Raw genomic sequence first — 14,606 nt, 5'->3', positions numbered from 1 at the left:
AATTCGCCCTCCAAGTGCTACTTCCTCTGGGCCAGTGTTGGTTTCCATAGTAGATGAGACATCTGTTTAGACCACCCCAGTGTCAGGCAGCTACCCTTGTGGCAGGAGATATCACAAAATGATAAACCCAAAGGAGGCACATTTAAAATGTCACTTATCTGGGGGCAGGGAGAATTTCTCCAAAAGCTGCCCCTAGGGTTAATCAGTTAACTGTGTTCTGAGTCCTTGACAAACATGGTGTCTGGGTAAAAGACCTCAAGGGGAAATAGTTAAATGCCTGGGGTGCCAGATAATGAGTTGAATTCCTGGTATTTTAGGAAAACAAAGAAGGAAATAAAACCTACCTCTCTGAACCTCAGTGGAAGACAGAGGGACCTAGAAATGACTGGTAGGATGCTTTTCTAAGTTGAGCTAAGTTAATATTGCAGGAGAGTAAGGAGATGTGGTGGACAGGGTCAGTCCCAACAGGAGGGTTGAATGGGACTTGACTTACTAGGTAATAGAACAATCCAGGGGATGGCCACTGCCACTTGAGTTTGATCTTCCAAATCTCTTCACCATTGTAAATGGCGGATGCCCTCTGGTCTTCAAGAGTCTAACAACATACATGGGGACAGACTGAAATACTTGCTTCCACAAACCCATACAGTCAAAATCCATCATTGCCTCACAATTACCAAGATTTCTCAAAAGGAACTAAAACAACAAATCACTGGTTACCAGAAAAGAAGGGGGAAGCGGGTGGCTAAACCAAGTAAAAGGATTGAATTGTACAGCGAAGGATAGAATTGGACTCTTAGCAGTGAACTTCATGTAGTTACACAGTTATCTATTTGGTAGACAATTTTTATAAATATTCTCTGTGTGTTATGAAAAACATACATACACTTTCAGTTGACTGCAGAGTTCTATAGATGACTGCTAGATAAAGCTTGTGAATTGTGTTAAAATCTTTTATATCTTTATTAATCATCAATATATAATCTCCCACTTAGATTGTGAATTTGATCTTTTTCTTTAAATTCTATTAATTTGTTTTCTCTGTGCTACTAGGTAGTTACAGGTTTAGGACTAACATATTTTCTTGATGAATTGTTCCTTTCAACATTATGTATTATCTTTACCTACAGTCATTTTTTGTCTTAAACTGTATTTTGTAAGATATAAATATAGCTATAACAATTTTTGTTACCATTTGACCTAACTTTCCTTTTTTCGCCTTTAATCTTCCTGCAATTTTATATTGTAGATGTATCCATTTTAAATAAGACATTATTGAGTCTTCTAATTGGTGAATTTGATCTATTTACATTTATTTTGATTACAGACAGATTTGGAACAGGTTTTTGGTGTCATACTGTATTCCCCACACTAATTTTTCTATTTTTTAAGGTGGAAGTTTAACTCATTGACTTGACTTTTTTTTTCTTTCTGATACAAGTATTAAAAACTGAGTCCTTCCTAAGCCCCATTTTAACTGCATCCCATAAATTTTTATGCTGTGCTTTCATTTTCTTTTTCAGTTTGAGTATCTCTGATAAGGTTTTTTATCCAGAAGATTTAAAGAACTCCTATAACTCAATAATAAGACAAATAACCCAATGAAAAATGGACAGATAAAATTAAGACGTAAAATTAAAGTTAAGATGTAAAAATATCTAGGAAGCACATGAAATATGCTGAACAACATTAGTCATTAGGGAAGATTAAAACCATAATACCGCGTCACACCCACTAGGATGGACATAAACAAAAAAACCGTAACAAGGCTGCAAGAATTAGGAGAAATTTGAATCCATAGTAAAATACTATGGTCACTTGAGAAATCAGTTTGGTATTTTCTCAAAAATTAAATATAAATTGCCATACAACACAATTGCACTCCTTGATATATACCCAAGAGACATGAAAATGTATCTATGTCCACACAAAGATTGTCATAGCAGCATTACTCCCTCATAAAAACCGAGAAATGGAAACAACTCAAATGTCCATCAACTATCAACTGGATAAAGAAAATTCAAGGTGTTAATACCGTAGAATATTATTCAGCAATAAGAAGGAGTGCTACTATTACTTGCTATCATGTGCAAGTATTTTTGCAAACCTCAAAAAATTATATGAAGCTAAAAAGATTCTATGTTGTATGATTCCATTTATATGAAATGCCCATAAAAAGCAAGTTTGAAAGCAGATAAGTGGTTTCCTGGAGTTGGAGTGGGAGAGGAGATTGACTATAGATAAGCATGAGTCATCTTTCAGGGTGATAGGTAAGTTATACAACTGGATTCTAGTGGGTGGTGGTTACACAGCTCTGTAAATTTATGAGTGACCATTAATTGTATACTTAAAGTGAGTCAATTTCATAGTGTGTAAATTATCCCTTAATAAAGTCATTAAAAAAAATAGATCTCCCCAGTGAACTAGACTCCTTCTGAATGTTTTGCAAATTATTTTCTACATTCCATGCCTAGATGGCCAATATTACATTCAAGACTTGTTAGTGGACATAATAAGATGAAAAGAACACATAATAAGAACACTCAAGATGAACACAAGAGTCCTCATGTTTCCAGATAGAAAAAGTCCAAGTTCAGTGCCGTGAACCTTTCAGCTATTGTCCATGGAGGAAAGCTAGGATGAGCTTTGCCCTGGGGTGACATTCTTCTTTGTCACTGATTAACAGGCTTTGTAGGAAGGCTGCTCCACTAAAATCCAGCTCTGCCTGGTGAGCGACATCTGGCCAAGCACCGGTGAACAGAAAAAATGTCCACTCGCTACCACCAAGCTGCTAGTGATAGCTACCTGGAACTTCTGAAAGAGGCTACCAGGAGAGATCTGAATCTTTCTGATGAAGATGGCATGACTCCCACCCTCCTGGCGGCCTACCATGGGAACTTGGAAGCCTTAGAAATAATCTGCAGCAGAGGGTAAGTTCACACCTTCTGGTTTCATTTTTTAATTTAATTTTTTTACATCATTGTTCATATTGTATTGTGTATGATTTCTGCCCTCAGGTGTAATCCCTGTAAAATTCCCACCCCCAGATCACCCACGAACCATCACCATAGTCTCTTGTGCTCTTCCCTCCTCTTTACAACTTCATGGTTTCAGTTGGAGACAGTGTATAAGGATTTTTCAGATGGCAGCAAAAGGCAGAAATGTCAGTGTAAAGGAGACCTACAGGTGCTGTTTTCACACTGAGATACAGTACTATGGGCATAGCTCACCACTTAACAGCCATATACAAATAGATTCTCAAATAAAGCACTGTTATCTGCCTGGGAACAGAGAGGAAAGATATTTTAATTCTGAATCTTTAAAAATCTTTTCCAGAAAGTAAAACAGTTCACTCTCTAAAAGGAGATCATTTTTCTCCTTGGCTTTAAGGTGTCAACCTTGATTGGAACAAGTGATATGGTTTTCTTTTATTTTTTCATCTTCGCCATTGAAATCTAACAGCATTTTATTAATACTCAATCCCAATACAAGCCCATGATTCTTAGGTGGAGGTACTGGTTACCCGTACATCCTTACCCCTGACTCTAAATATAGGAATTACTACTTCTTTGCTGTCTACTTGTTATCAGAGGGGCTAGGCAGTATTGGAAATTACAACCCAAAGGGGGTGAAGAAAGTAAGAAGGAAAATACAGGAACTAAGTGAATTAATTTCAATTCAATACACATTTGCACATATCCATACCTGCCAGCCATTGCACACCACTGGAGTTGCTGTGGTCAACAAAAGAGACAAATCTGGACATATCTGAGAGAGGAAGACAGACATTAAACCGATCATGTATGATATATGTTTATAAAAGAAGAAATAGAGGGTACTGGAGTAAATAACACTGGCATCTACCCCAATCTAGGGGTGACAAAAGGCTCTCCTGAGCATTTAAGCTGCAATTTGAAAGATAAGGAATTACCCTGAAGATGGAAGGAAGAAGGTTTCCCCTAGTGAAACCATTGTGCATTCTTGGAACTGAAGAGCTTAAGCATGGTTGGATGTAGTTTTTCTTTGAGTGGGGAGAGACAAGATCAGATTACAAGAGTCTTGAAAATTCTCACAAGGTTTTGAACTTTATCCTAAGGTCCTGGGAAGCCACTCTCACAGATGTTCTCAGGGGAGCTATCTCATAGACTCTGTGTTCGCAAAATTTGCTCAGGCAGCTAAACAGTGGTCAGGACGAGTGTTTGGGCCTGTTTTCATGGTCAAGATGAGAGATGACCTGGACTAGGGGAGTGGAATGGGAAGGGGGACACATGAATGGATTTGAGGGGCAGTTTCGATATAGACTCCATTATGATTGACTGGATGCTGTGGATGGGTGGTAAAGGAAGAGACTGACCAAGCCTCCAGGTCCTGCTTCCAGTTTGTGAAGAGTTAAAAGAACCAAAGGTGGAAAAATTTCCTGTGTTGACTACTGAATAAGGAAGTGAGTGAAGCTGGTCTCCGTTCCTCTTGCTGAATTTGACTTACTTTGTCCAGAGGCGGCCTCCCTCACCTGCTTCCTCAAGTCTGCCTTCTCCAGATTGTAACACCGAGCTATCTCCCCTCGTCCCCCAAACTTTCTTCATCTCCTCAAAATATACCACCTCTGCACAATATCAGTTACTTCACAACCAGTGAAAACCCTTGCTCTCTCTTTCAGGCCCAGTTTAAATGGCAACTCATGGATGTCTCTCTCTCTCTCTCTCTCTCTCTCTCTCTCTCTGCCTTTTATGCCTGCAGAATTTTCTCACAATAATTGTTCTGCTCTTTTTTTATTTAATTACAAAAGTAACACATTGCTGAACCCAGAAAATTAAACTATATATATGTACACAAATTAAAAAGAAAATTTCTATAATGATACACTGTTAACATTATTATTATATGTTCATATAATATATATAATGTGTATAAATATAAAGGTGTGTAAATACATGTCTACATACATGTACACAGAGTGGTGTAGTCTAAGCACATGTTTTTGTTGACATGCTTTTATTTTTTTACTCCTTAGAACATCATGGACATTTTTACATGCTAATATGTTCTTTCATAATTTAATTTTTAGTGACTTCTTAATATTCTAGTCAATAAATGTGTTTCTTAGGTATCTCTCTTCTGAACAAATAATGTTTTCCATAATTTAAATATAGAATATCCTTATACATCTTAGAGCTGTATAGATCTTTGTTCACATTTGCCTGAAGGTAAATTTTTCAGTGTGAAGTTTCTGATCAATTGGCAAGTGCGCAATGTAAATACTCTGTGAATTGACAAATTACCTTCTCAGAAAGTGAGTACCTATGTTTGTCAGTATTATAGGCCTAAAAGGATATATCAGTGTGACTTTAATGTTCTTATCTTTGATTACAGGTAAGGTTAAAAATTCTTTTTATATTCAGTGGCCATTGTATTTCTACTTTTGTAAATTTTTAACATTGTCCCACTTTTGTATTGGAGTCTTCAACAATTCTCATTGGTGTATTATAAAGTATTTTTTACTATGAGCCTTTTTGTCATTGTATTTAAAATATTTCCACAGCTCATAATTCATATTTTGGACAACATACATTACAAATAAAAATGAAAACATAAGTAAATGTAAGCATATATTTTAAATATATATGTTTATATACTCAAGATTGTCAATTTCACTATATAATTCTAACTTTAAGGTCATTCCTACTTATTGACTGATAGTTTCTTTAGTACTTTTTCAGGTTCATGTCTTATTTTGAAATCCTTAATTCATATAGCATTTATTTTCATTTAAGTTCCAAAGTTGTACTCTAACTATACATTCTCCAAGTGGTTAGTCATCTGTCCCAACACAACTTGTCACATAGTTTATTCTTTTTCCATCTATTTGACATGGGAAAATAATTTTTTCTCAACATTATATCAAAAGCCAGTCTCAAGTTATATTTATTAAACACTGGCTATGAGAACAAAAAATTTTCAGAAAAGCAGAAGTAGAAATTTTTTTGTGCTCACAGCCAGTGTTTAATAAATATAACTTGAGATTTTCTAGTTCTTCCTTTTCATATCTTGTCTTCTGGTGGTTTCCACTATGTCCAAGATTTTTTTTTTTCCTTTCTTCCAGAAGCATTTAAGTCCTTCTAACTTGATTAAATTGGTCTGGTATAGGATTATTTTTACATCACCTAGTATTCTGACCCTAACCAATCTTTAGAAAGTGGCTCTGAAATCAAATTCCCAATTAAATTTCAGGAGTTAGAGAAGGAAACAAATTAAAAATTGAATGTAAAAGCTGATCAGTCTTTGAGGTCCGTTCCAATTTGATAATTTGAGCATTTATCTGAATCACCACCTGGTTGAGTCAAATGATCCTGTGATAACTATTAATATTCAAACTCTGGCTTTGTTTTTCCTTTTTTTTTAAATGTATAGGTTAAAGGCTATAATTACACGTGGGAAGATGACCTCAATTACATAAAATTTCATCTAGCCACTAAAGCATTGTATAGGCAGGAAGGACACAGAGCAGGTTTTCTAATATCCAGCAGACTGGGTAAAGGAGCAGTCAGAGTTCTCAGTGGTTTTGCAGGTTTTTATTGGGATTACCAGGTACACAGCAGGCAGGGGCTCTGGGGGGCTGGTAGGCTGGCAGGCCTCCCAGCCCCCAGCAAGTCTTTATCTGGGCTTTCCAGCATTCTCTCGGCTTCTGCTTCTCTTGCTTCTCTCTCGGCTTCTGCTGCTGCTGGCGTCCATGTGATGCCGCCCTTAAAAGCCCACTCTTAGCCCAGGTGAATCCCATCTACCTATGCCCACACCCTACTCCAGGTGCCTGCCACCAGGCATGCATTCAGGACCGCAAGGATCCATCATCTATCCTGATGGCGGGAGGGCAGAAAAGTCTGATATTTTTCCTTACCCTACAAGCATGCATGCAGTTTTAAAAGTTTTGTTTGATTTTTCTAAAATGAAAATGATTTTTTTCTTCCCTGATTCTTAGAGGAATACATACTGCTACACTTCACATCAGATTTGAAAGCTGTATCTCATAGAGCAAAAACCACACTAACTCTGTCATTGACTTTGGTGCACATCCTCCAGACATTTTCCTTTGAGAACAGGCACACATTATATGTACATTTTCCCCCTTAAAAAGACAATCATATCCTACAGACTAGCCCAAAACTTGCTTCTAATCATTTAACAATAGATTGTGGCCAATGCATATGTCAAAGCAGAAACCCAGGTCACTATTTCTAAAAACTGCATGGTATCCAATCTTATGGTTTCATCATAATTTATTTAGTCAGTTGCTTGTTCTCAACATTTCACTTGAATCAAGTCTTGATTACAAGTAAGTTGGGATGAACATTGTTAGTCATTCATCTTGCACAAAGATTGGATATTTCCTTAAGATAAATACCTAATGCTGAAACTGTTGATTCAAGAGCGTGCTAAGTTTTGAGGGGTTTTGACATCTGTTTTGCCTGGAAATTTGAACCACTTCATGCTTCCTCAAGCTTTGTTTATTCCCCCATACTCCTGCCCAAACTAAGTACTGCTATTATTTTTAATCCTTGCCTATCTGACAGGCAAAATAAAGATGGTGATACTTTGTTTTTATTTGCATTTCTTTGATTACTAGTGAATCCAAATATTCCTTCTTATGTAGAAAAATGTTTTTGAAATAATGATTTTTTTTCTGAGAACATCACAAAAAATGAAATCATCTTCAGCAGGAGAACCTGAAATGGAACAGATGCTCAGAGAAATTTAATATAAGCAAATTGCCTATTTAGTGACAATAATCCCAATCATCTTTTAAAATTTATTGCCCAAATATACTGATTTACCAAAAAGCAAGGGTAAAATATGATTGTTTAAAAATTTCTTCTTTGAGTTTCTTTTTTGGAAAAAAATGAAATAGGAAAAAAATCATCAGACTGAAACCATAGGACATCACTATTGGACTCAGATCCTCAAATGGAGAGGAAGGGATGTAGGGTAAGGTAAAAAGTATTAGGCTTTTCTGCCCTCCCACCATCAGGATAGATGACGGAACCCGGCGGTCCTGAATGCAGGCCTGATGACGGGCACCTGGAGTAGGTTGTGGGAATATGTAGATGGGATTCACCTGGGCTGAGACTGGGCTTTTAAGGGCGGCGCCATGGGGACGCCAGCAGAAGCAGAGAAGCAGAAGCAGAACGAATGGAGAAAGGAGAACCACGAGAGAAGCAGGGAGAAAGCAGAAAGCCCAGGAAGAGTGAAGACTTGCTAGGCCTCCCGGCCCCCCAGCACCCCTGCCTACCGTGTGCCTGGTAAATCCCAATAAAAGCCTGCAAAAGCCACCGAGGGCTCCAGGACTCCTCCTTTACCCAGTCTGCTGGATCAGAAAACCTGCCCTGTGCCCCTTTCTGCCCCCTACAAGGGACCAGCTTGTGAATACCTGGGCAGGTGTGTGGTATAGTTTACCAAGAAATGTGAAAGACATCAAGGATTGAAAGACAAAGATTGAATTTAGTAGGACCCCGTGAAACTTGTTAATAGAAAATATATTTTATTGAACTTGTACATCAGTTTGGAAAGTTGTCTAAGTAGAATTTGGCAAATGGAAATCACTTCAGTAAACCAGGGAAACTCATAAATCCTCTTACTGAAAATCATTTGGAATTTTGCATCTGAAATCTTCTTAAAAGAAAACTCGTCTGTGGTGTCATCTCAGGTTTTTTTCATGTTCTTCCTCTTGTTATTTAAGATCCCTCGGGTGCAGGGAGATTCCACTGCTCTGTGGCTTAAGTATATAGATTTAACCCACACTTACTACTACCTCAGAACAGCCCCAGCACAATTCACTCCTCTCAATCACCTCTTTTTTAAATTATCCAATCTAAGGATAATTTCGAGCGAATTTATCCAGTATGTTTTCATGTTTAAGGTAGTGTGTTTTACAATTCCTCTTTGATGTCTTACTTCCGGAGCCTTGAATATGGTATTTGATTAACATCAATAAAATAAAAAGTGAAACTCCATCTTTGGAGGTGAGGCATGGTGTAAATACACAACTGTGCTAAGTTTGAAAGGGTTCATCCAAAACAAAACAGGTCAACGAGCCAGAGGCCTTCTTGAAAGTGTCCAGCAGCCCTGCGGTTTTCAATAATTGTTTTCCTTTGATTCAGTTTCATTTTCTTTCCCTCCTCTTTTGCACTTATGTGCCCTTTGCCCCCCACCTCCAGGCTCTCTGGTCATGCTGCAGTATACCCTGGGCTCCCTAACTATGCCCTGAAGATCACCCACATGTGCATCTGCTCACTCTGTTCTCTGCTAGGAAGGAGGTTGCCAACTGCCAGCTTATGGGCTGGAGCTAGCCCACAAGTATGGTTTATTTGGACTTCACTGTATTTTTCTTTTAAATTTGAGCCAACATTTAAAAAATCAAAAAATTCCACATGAAATTCTGGATGTCTGGTTTTGTTTGAACAATGGAAGCTCTGGCAATATTGTGTCTGCTTTTATTCAAGGTAGCAAGCAGCCACGATCGAGCGACACCATCCCCCCTAGATGGAGCGTGCATTTGTCAGTGACTTTGTCAAAAGAACAAACCTGGTCCCATTCAGTTACTTACATTATCTTCTTATTTCCTTAGTTCACTGTGTGACTAGGAAATACTGTTGATACAAAGAACAAAAAGACACAGGCTTTGCCCTCTGGAATATATGATCTAATTAGGAGGACAGGGTACATCGAATAAGACTAGAAGTGTCAAAAAGCCCCAAAGGTTATTGTGGTACTGTGAAATGTACTAGATAGGTCTGAGAAAAAAAATATAGAAATTAAGCATTACATAACTTTAGAGACAAGTTAGAGATAATAGGTTCATTGAATATTCACTATGTACCTAGCACTTTTCTAATGATTAACTTATTCGCACAATAATTCTATGAGTAGGTAATAGTCTCCGTTTACAGGTGAGGACACTGAGTCCGAGAAAAGTTAAGCTTGAGGCCTTGTAACTGGGGAAGCTGGACTTGGGGGAGGGGAGCAGTGATGTGCTAGACCCCGTTCTTACTTGCTCAAGAGAGAACTGCTAAATTTTTAAGTTTGAAATCATCAAAAATAAAATTTATAAACTTACAATTTAATAAATTAATGCTCGAAACGCATTACCTCCTAATTATTTAACCCGATTTTACTATTACCTGTGCTCTTGAGATTGTGTACCTGTTTGGTCTGTGTGGCAGGAATCACTTAAAGTAGTAAGTAAGCTGTTGCACACTCTTACAAACTCACATTAGGAGCTTGAAATTTGCTCCTAATTTGCTCCTTGAAATTTGGGTGTTGCAATACCGCAGAAATTGGCACACACTCTAAAGCAGGGCTTTGATTTTTTCCCCCGGGTTCCTGGGTTCCCTGGGGAAGACTGACGCTACCTTAGCTCCAAAATCCTCATTGATCTAAGTTAAACAGGTAACTCTACTGCTCTTCCCTTAGGCCTAGGACCCAAATCTGGCCAATGAGACATGAAAGTTTCACTGTTGGGGAGTTTCATGAACAGCTTTACTTGCCTTGCTTCTAAAGAAAAGACAAAGGGGTCGAGATGGACTTTCTCTGTTTTGGGCCATGTGATGTCTGGATGTGACTCAGCTGGATGGTCAGAAGTTATCTTTAACAATGTTAAGACAAGATAAATGTGCATTTTGTCTTTTATTTTTGTTTTTATTTTCATTTGAGTTGGGTGGGGGGAAATCTCATGTCCAGAGAAAAAAATTAATATGTATTTTTTATGTTTTCTCTTCCAGGGGAGACCCCGATAGATGTGACATCTGGGGAAATACTCCTCTACATTATGCAGCCTCCAATGGTCACACCCACTGTGTCTCCTTCCTAGTCAACTTTGGTGCCAACATCTTTGCCCTGGACAACGACTTACAGTCTCCACTGGATGCAGCTGCCAGCAGAGAGCAGAAAGAATGTGTTGCTCTCTTGGATAAGGCTGCCACTGCCCAGAATGTCATGAACCCCAAAAAGGTTGCCAGGCTGAAGGAGCAGGCTCAGAAGAATGCCCGGAGGCAGATCAAGGAGTGGGAGAGGCTCCAGGAGAAGCACCACAGTAAGATGGCCCGCACCTACAGCAAGGAGGACTCTGGGGCTCTGTCTTCCGCCAAGGGCACTTACTCCAAATCGTCCCTTTCAAATGCTGCTTCTTCCAGTGCATTTGGGTCACTGTCTAAAGGCATTAAAGACACCTTTAAAATAAAGTTCAAGAAAAGTAAAGACACAGCGGAGGAGCTAGGACAAGAGAGAAGTGGGCAGAGGAATGTGATGGAAATGTTCAGAGAAGAGGAGGAGGAGGAAGAGGATGAATACTCCAGGGTATTCAAAGGGAAGCTCCGGCTCTTAGAAGAGGAAGAGGAAGAGGCGGACAGAGATGCACACCAGGAACCCATTCTCAACCGTCCAGGTCTGGGAAGTATCATTTTTAGAAAGAATAAAATATTAAACCCAGAAGACATCTCAGAAAGCAAGAGGGAATTGGGATTTAAAATGCCCAGTGAATTCCTGCAGATTCAAGGAACAGCAAAGGCCGATGAAGCTGAGGCTGCTAACGATGGGGAGGAAAATGACCTTGCAGATGACCTGCCCTGGGATGAGTATGAAGTAGACTGGGAGGAAGATGTGGCTGATGCGACTGCCCTGGAAGTGTTCTTGCATGCTCATCACCTGGAAGAATTCCTGCCCATTTTCATGAGAGAGCAGATTGATCTCGAAGCATTGCTGCTTTGCTCTGATGAGGATCTTCAAAATATACAAATGCAGCTGGGGCCCAGGAAGAAAGTCCTTAATGCTGTAAGCAAAAGGAAGCAGGTGATGCAGTGTCCGGGGCAGCTGATTGACACCAAACTCTGATGGAGTGTGGGTCCACAGGGGGAACTGCAGCGGTGGGGCGATGCTGTGGCCTGCCAGAAGCACTCCAGGCAACACCCCCATTTCTAGCTGATGGGGTGAGATGTGGTTTCTAGGGTTTTGGAGTTGCCTGCCTGAGGAAGAGGCTCAAACTCTGCTCTGAGAAATACTCTACACCTGGCAAATAAACCACTATGGGAAACCCAAGGAGACCCAGAAATTTAAAAAATGGTGTTTGATGTCTTTTTGATCTTTTTGGATACAGAACGGGTTCATTGGATGACAGGAGGGAAAGCCATTTTTGCATTTCTAATTCTGCACTTAAAATTATAATCTCATCACACTAGCCTGAAGATTACTTTCTGATCCTCATAGCCTGGGGGTTGTGATTCCAGTGATGTTCCTAGGTCTCTGACTTTGCCTGTTGGTGTGGACTAGGGTTCTTCTCTTGGCCTGAGACTTGATGCCCAGCTTAAATGTGTCTGGCCCTTCAGCAGAGGTCTACAAGTAATTAAAAACAAAAATGGGTCTATCATTCTCCTGCCTGGGGACAGAGACAGAGTGGCAGGCAGGGGGAGTGAAGAGAGAAATAGCATCTGGGTACCCTACAGAATTGAGTGTGTCCCCCTTCCTCCCATTTCCCATTCACTTGTACTTACCAGATCTTTAAAGAGATGACTAAGGTCAAGTGAGGTCATAAGGGTGGGCCCTATTTCGATGTCACTGGTGTCCTTATAAAGAGGAGAGACACAAGAAGGGGGTCATCTGCCAGCCGAGGGGGAAACCTCAGGAGAAACCAAATCTCCCATCACTTTGATCTTGGACTTTCAGACTTCAGAACTGAGAAAATAAATATCTGTTGTTTAAACAATACAGTCTGCGGTGTTTCTCGTGGCAGCCCGAAGAGACTAACACAGTGCCTGAGTAGGAGGGTGGGGGAAGAGGGAAAGACCATGAAAGTAAAAAAGACTGACTTACTTGATGATTTTTCTAAGTATGATTTTTCTAAGAAAAGGAAAGAAATCTAGGTTCTTTGAAGGAAAGATCTTACTAGAAAAGTGAATTTTACATTTTCATGCTCACCCTCTGCACAGCTTTTATTTACTCCCATGCCACTGTCGCTGCATGTCTGAACACACGTAGGCTCAACAGTAGAAACTGGCGACACTGCAGCTGACATTATTTGAATGGCAATCCCATAATAACATCGAGACCCTGCAAAAGAGCTAGGCTTCATTGGATTTTTATGTGTTAGTCCACAGACACATCAAGTGGAATTTACCATTGATTATGTGCAGGATATAAAAACAGCTGTTTATCTTCAGCACGCTTCTTGAGTCACATCTGTTTGGGTTGCTTAAAGAGGCACTATGGGGGATATAAATTTTGAAAACACAGATGCTCTCAGCTCATGAACAATTGGCTCACTCCTCGTCAATGGGCAGATTCAGAAAGGTTGTCAGTCATCAAATACATTGCTTTGGGGAATGATTATGTTTACAAATATTGCATTTTGTTGTGATGGAATAAACGGAAGTTGTATTTGCTTTCAGCAATGTGCTGGAAAGCAATTGGCACATAGAAGGCACTCAGAAAAATGTGTAGCATCGAAGCCTGCCTCCCTTGCCTGCGCTCAATTTGCCCAATGACACTCAATGCTGGGATAGAAGGAAAGTATAAGCCACTAGAGGGCGTATTGTTAACAAAAAGGGCCCTTTCCAGAAGTGCTTTGTAGAATATCATGGTCAGAGGTAAAATGAGTAGGGAAAGCCCGCTCGTTGGACCTCTCCTATGCCCAGTTGCCTAGCTGAGAAGCCAGGTATTGCCTACTGCAATGTCCACTCCTTATGGACAAGGAGTTTTCTCTGTCCTTTATATACTGATATACCCCCTGGACCATGTGCCAGTCCATCACAGTACAGGGCTAGGGCCTTGTACTGAAAGTTCCTGTAACACCCAACATGGAACTGTAACTCTTTTTACATATCTGTCTTCCCTTCTGGACTGTGTGGTCTTTGGGGGCCAATTGTTGTTGTAGCTCAGTTGTCTATCACAGCATTATTGTAGGGGCTCTTAAGGAAAGAAAAAAGAGAAATCTGAATGAGTGAAGGCATTTTTAATAACCCCATCATTACACAGCCTTCTCTACAATCCATTAGTATTGTGACTAGTAAGAACCCCAGAAAAACTCCACAGTCCCTGAAGTGTGCAGAATCAGATCACATGGGGGGTATTACTCCAGAACCAGGGCCTCTTTGCAGACAGCCTAGCAAATAGGATAAACTTTTGGCTAAGTTACCTAGAGCATGAAAATGATCTTCCAGGAGGGGTTTGGGTAGGAAAACAAAGGAAAATAACAAGTGTTTCTTCACTGCTGACTTCTCTGATAATCAGCCTAGAGGGTGGGGGTAGATTTGTATGAGGCCTTTGGCAGGACAAGGACAACATTGCTCTGCTATGATTCAGGGGTCCTGGGGAAAGCATCTCTGGACCTCAGTTTCTCTACCTGTAAGTTGACCATGTTGGATCCCTAATAGCTCTTTTGACACTGATGCTATAGGGCAAGTAGACTTGCTTACCCAACATCCAGTTTGATAAGAAACACCTCTTTGATAAGAAACACCTTCCCTCTGGTCAGCTGGGTGGCCAGATGGGCTGATCACAGTCCTGACTTCAGGGGGCATGTGAGACAACTCCCTGCATAATGCATCAGCCAAGGAGTGGGCACATGG

At 39.9% G+C, this 14,606-nt stretch overlaps 1 protein-coding gene across 12 annotated transcripts in view; it reads left to right on the top strand.

Annotated features, from left to right (window-relative positions):
- Positions 1-12,718, top strand: part of ANKS4B (ankyrin repeat and sterile alpha motif domain containing 4B) — a 29,020-nt gene extending 16,302 nt beyond the window's left edge. For all 12 annotated transcript variants that reach the window (XM_054693806.1, XM_037507470.2, XM_054693805.1 and 9 more), the window contains 2 exons: positions 2,687-2,930; positions 10,770-12,718. In XM_054693806.1, the coding sequence (XP_054549781.1) occupies positions 2,767-2,930; positions 10,770-11,877 (1,272 nt within the window). In that variant the 5' untranslated portion in view covers positions 2,687-2,766 and the 3' untranslated portion in view covers positions 11,878-12,718. The remainder of the gene's footprint in view (positions 1-2,686; positions 2,931-10,769) is intronic.
- The last annotated feature ends 1,888 nt before the right edge of the window (positions 12,719-14,606 follow it).

Source organism: Talpa occidentalis, unplaced genomic scaffold (genome assembly GCF_014898055.3).
Source record: "Talpa occidentalis isolate TD23 unplaced genomic scaffold, MPIMG_talOcc4v2.1 talOcc4.12, whole genome shotgun sequence".
NCBI classification, from domain to species: Eukaryota; Metazoa; Chordata; class Mammalia; order Eulipotyphla; family Talpidae; genus Talpa; species Talpa occidentalis.
This window is presented reverse-complemented; position numbering and strand designations above follow the sequence as displayed.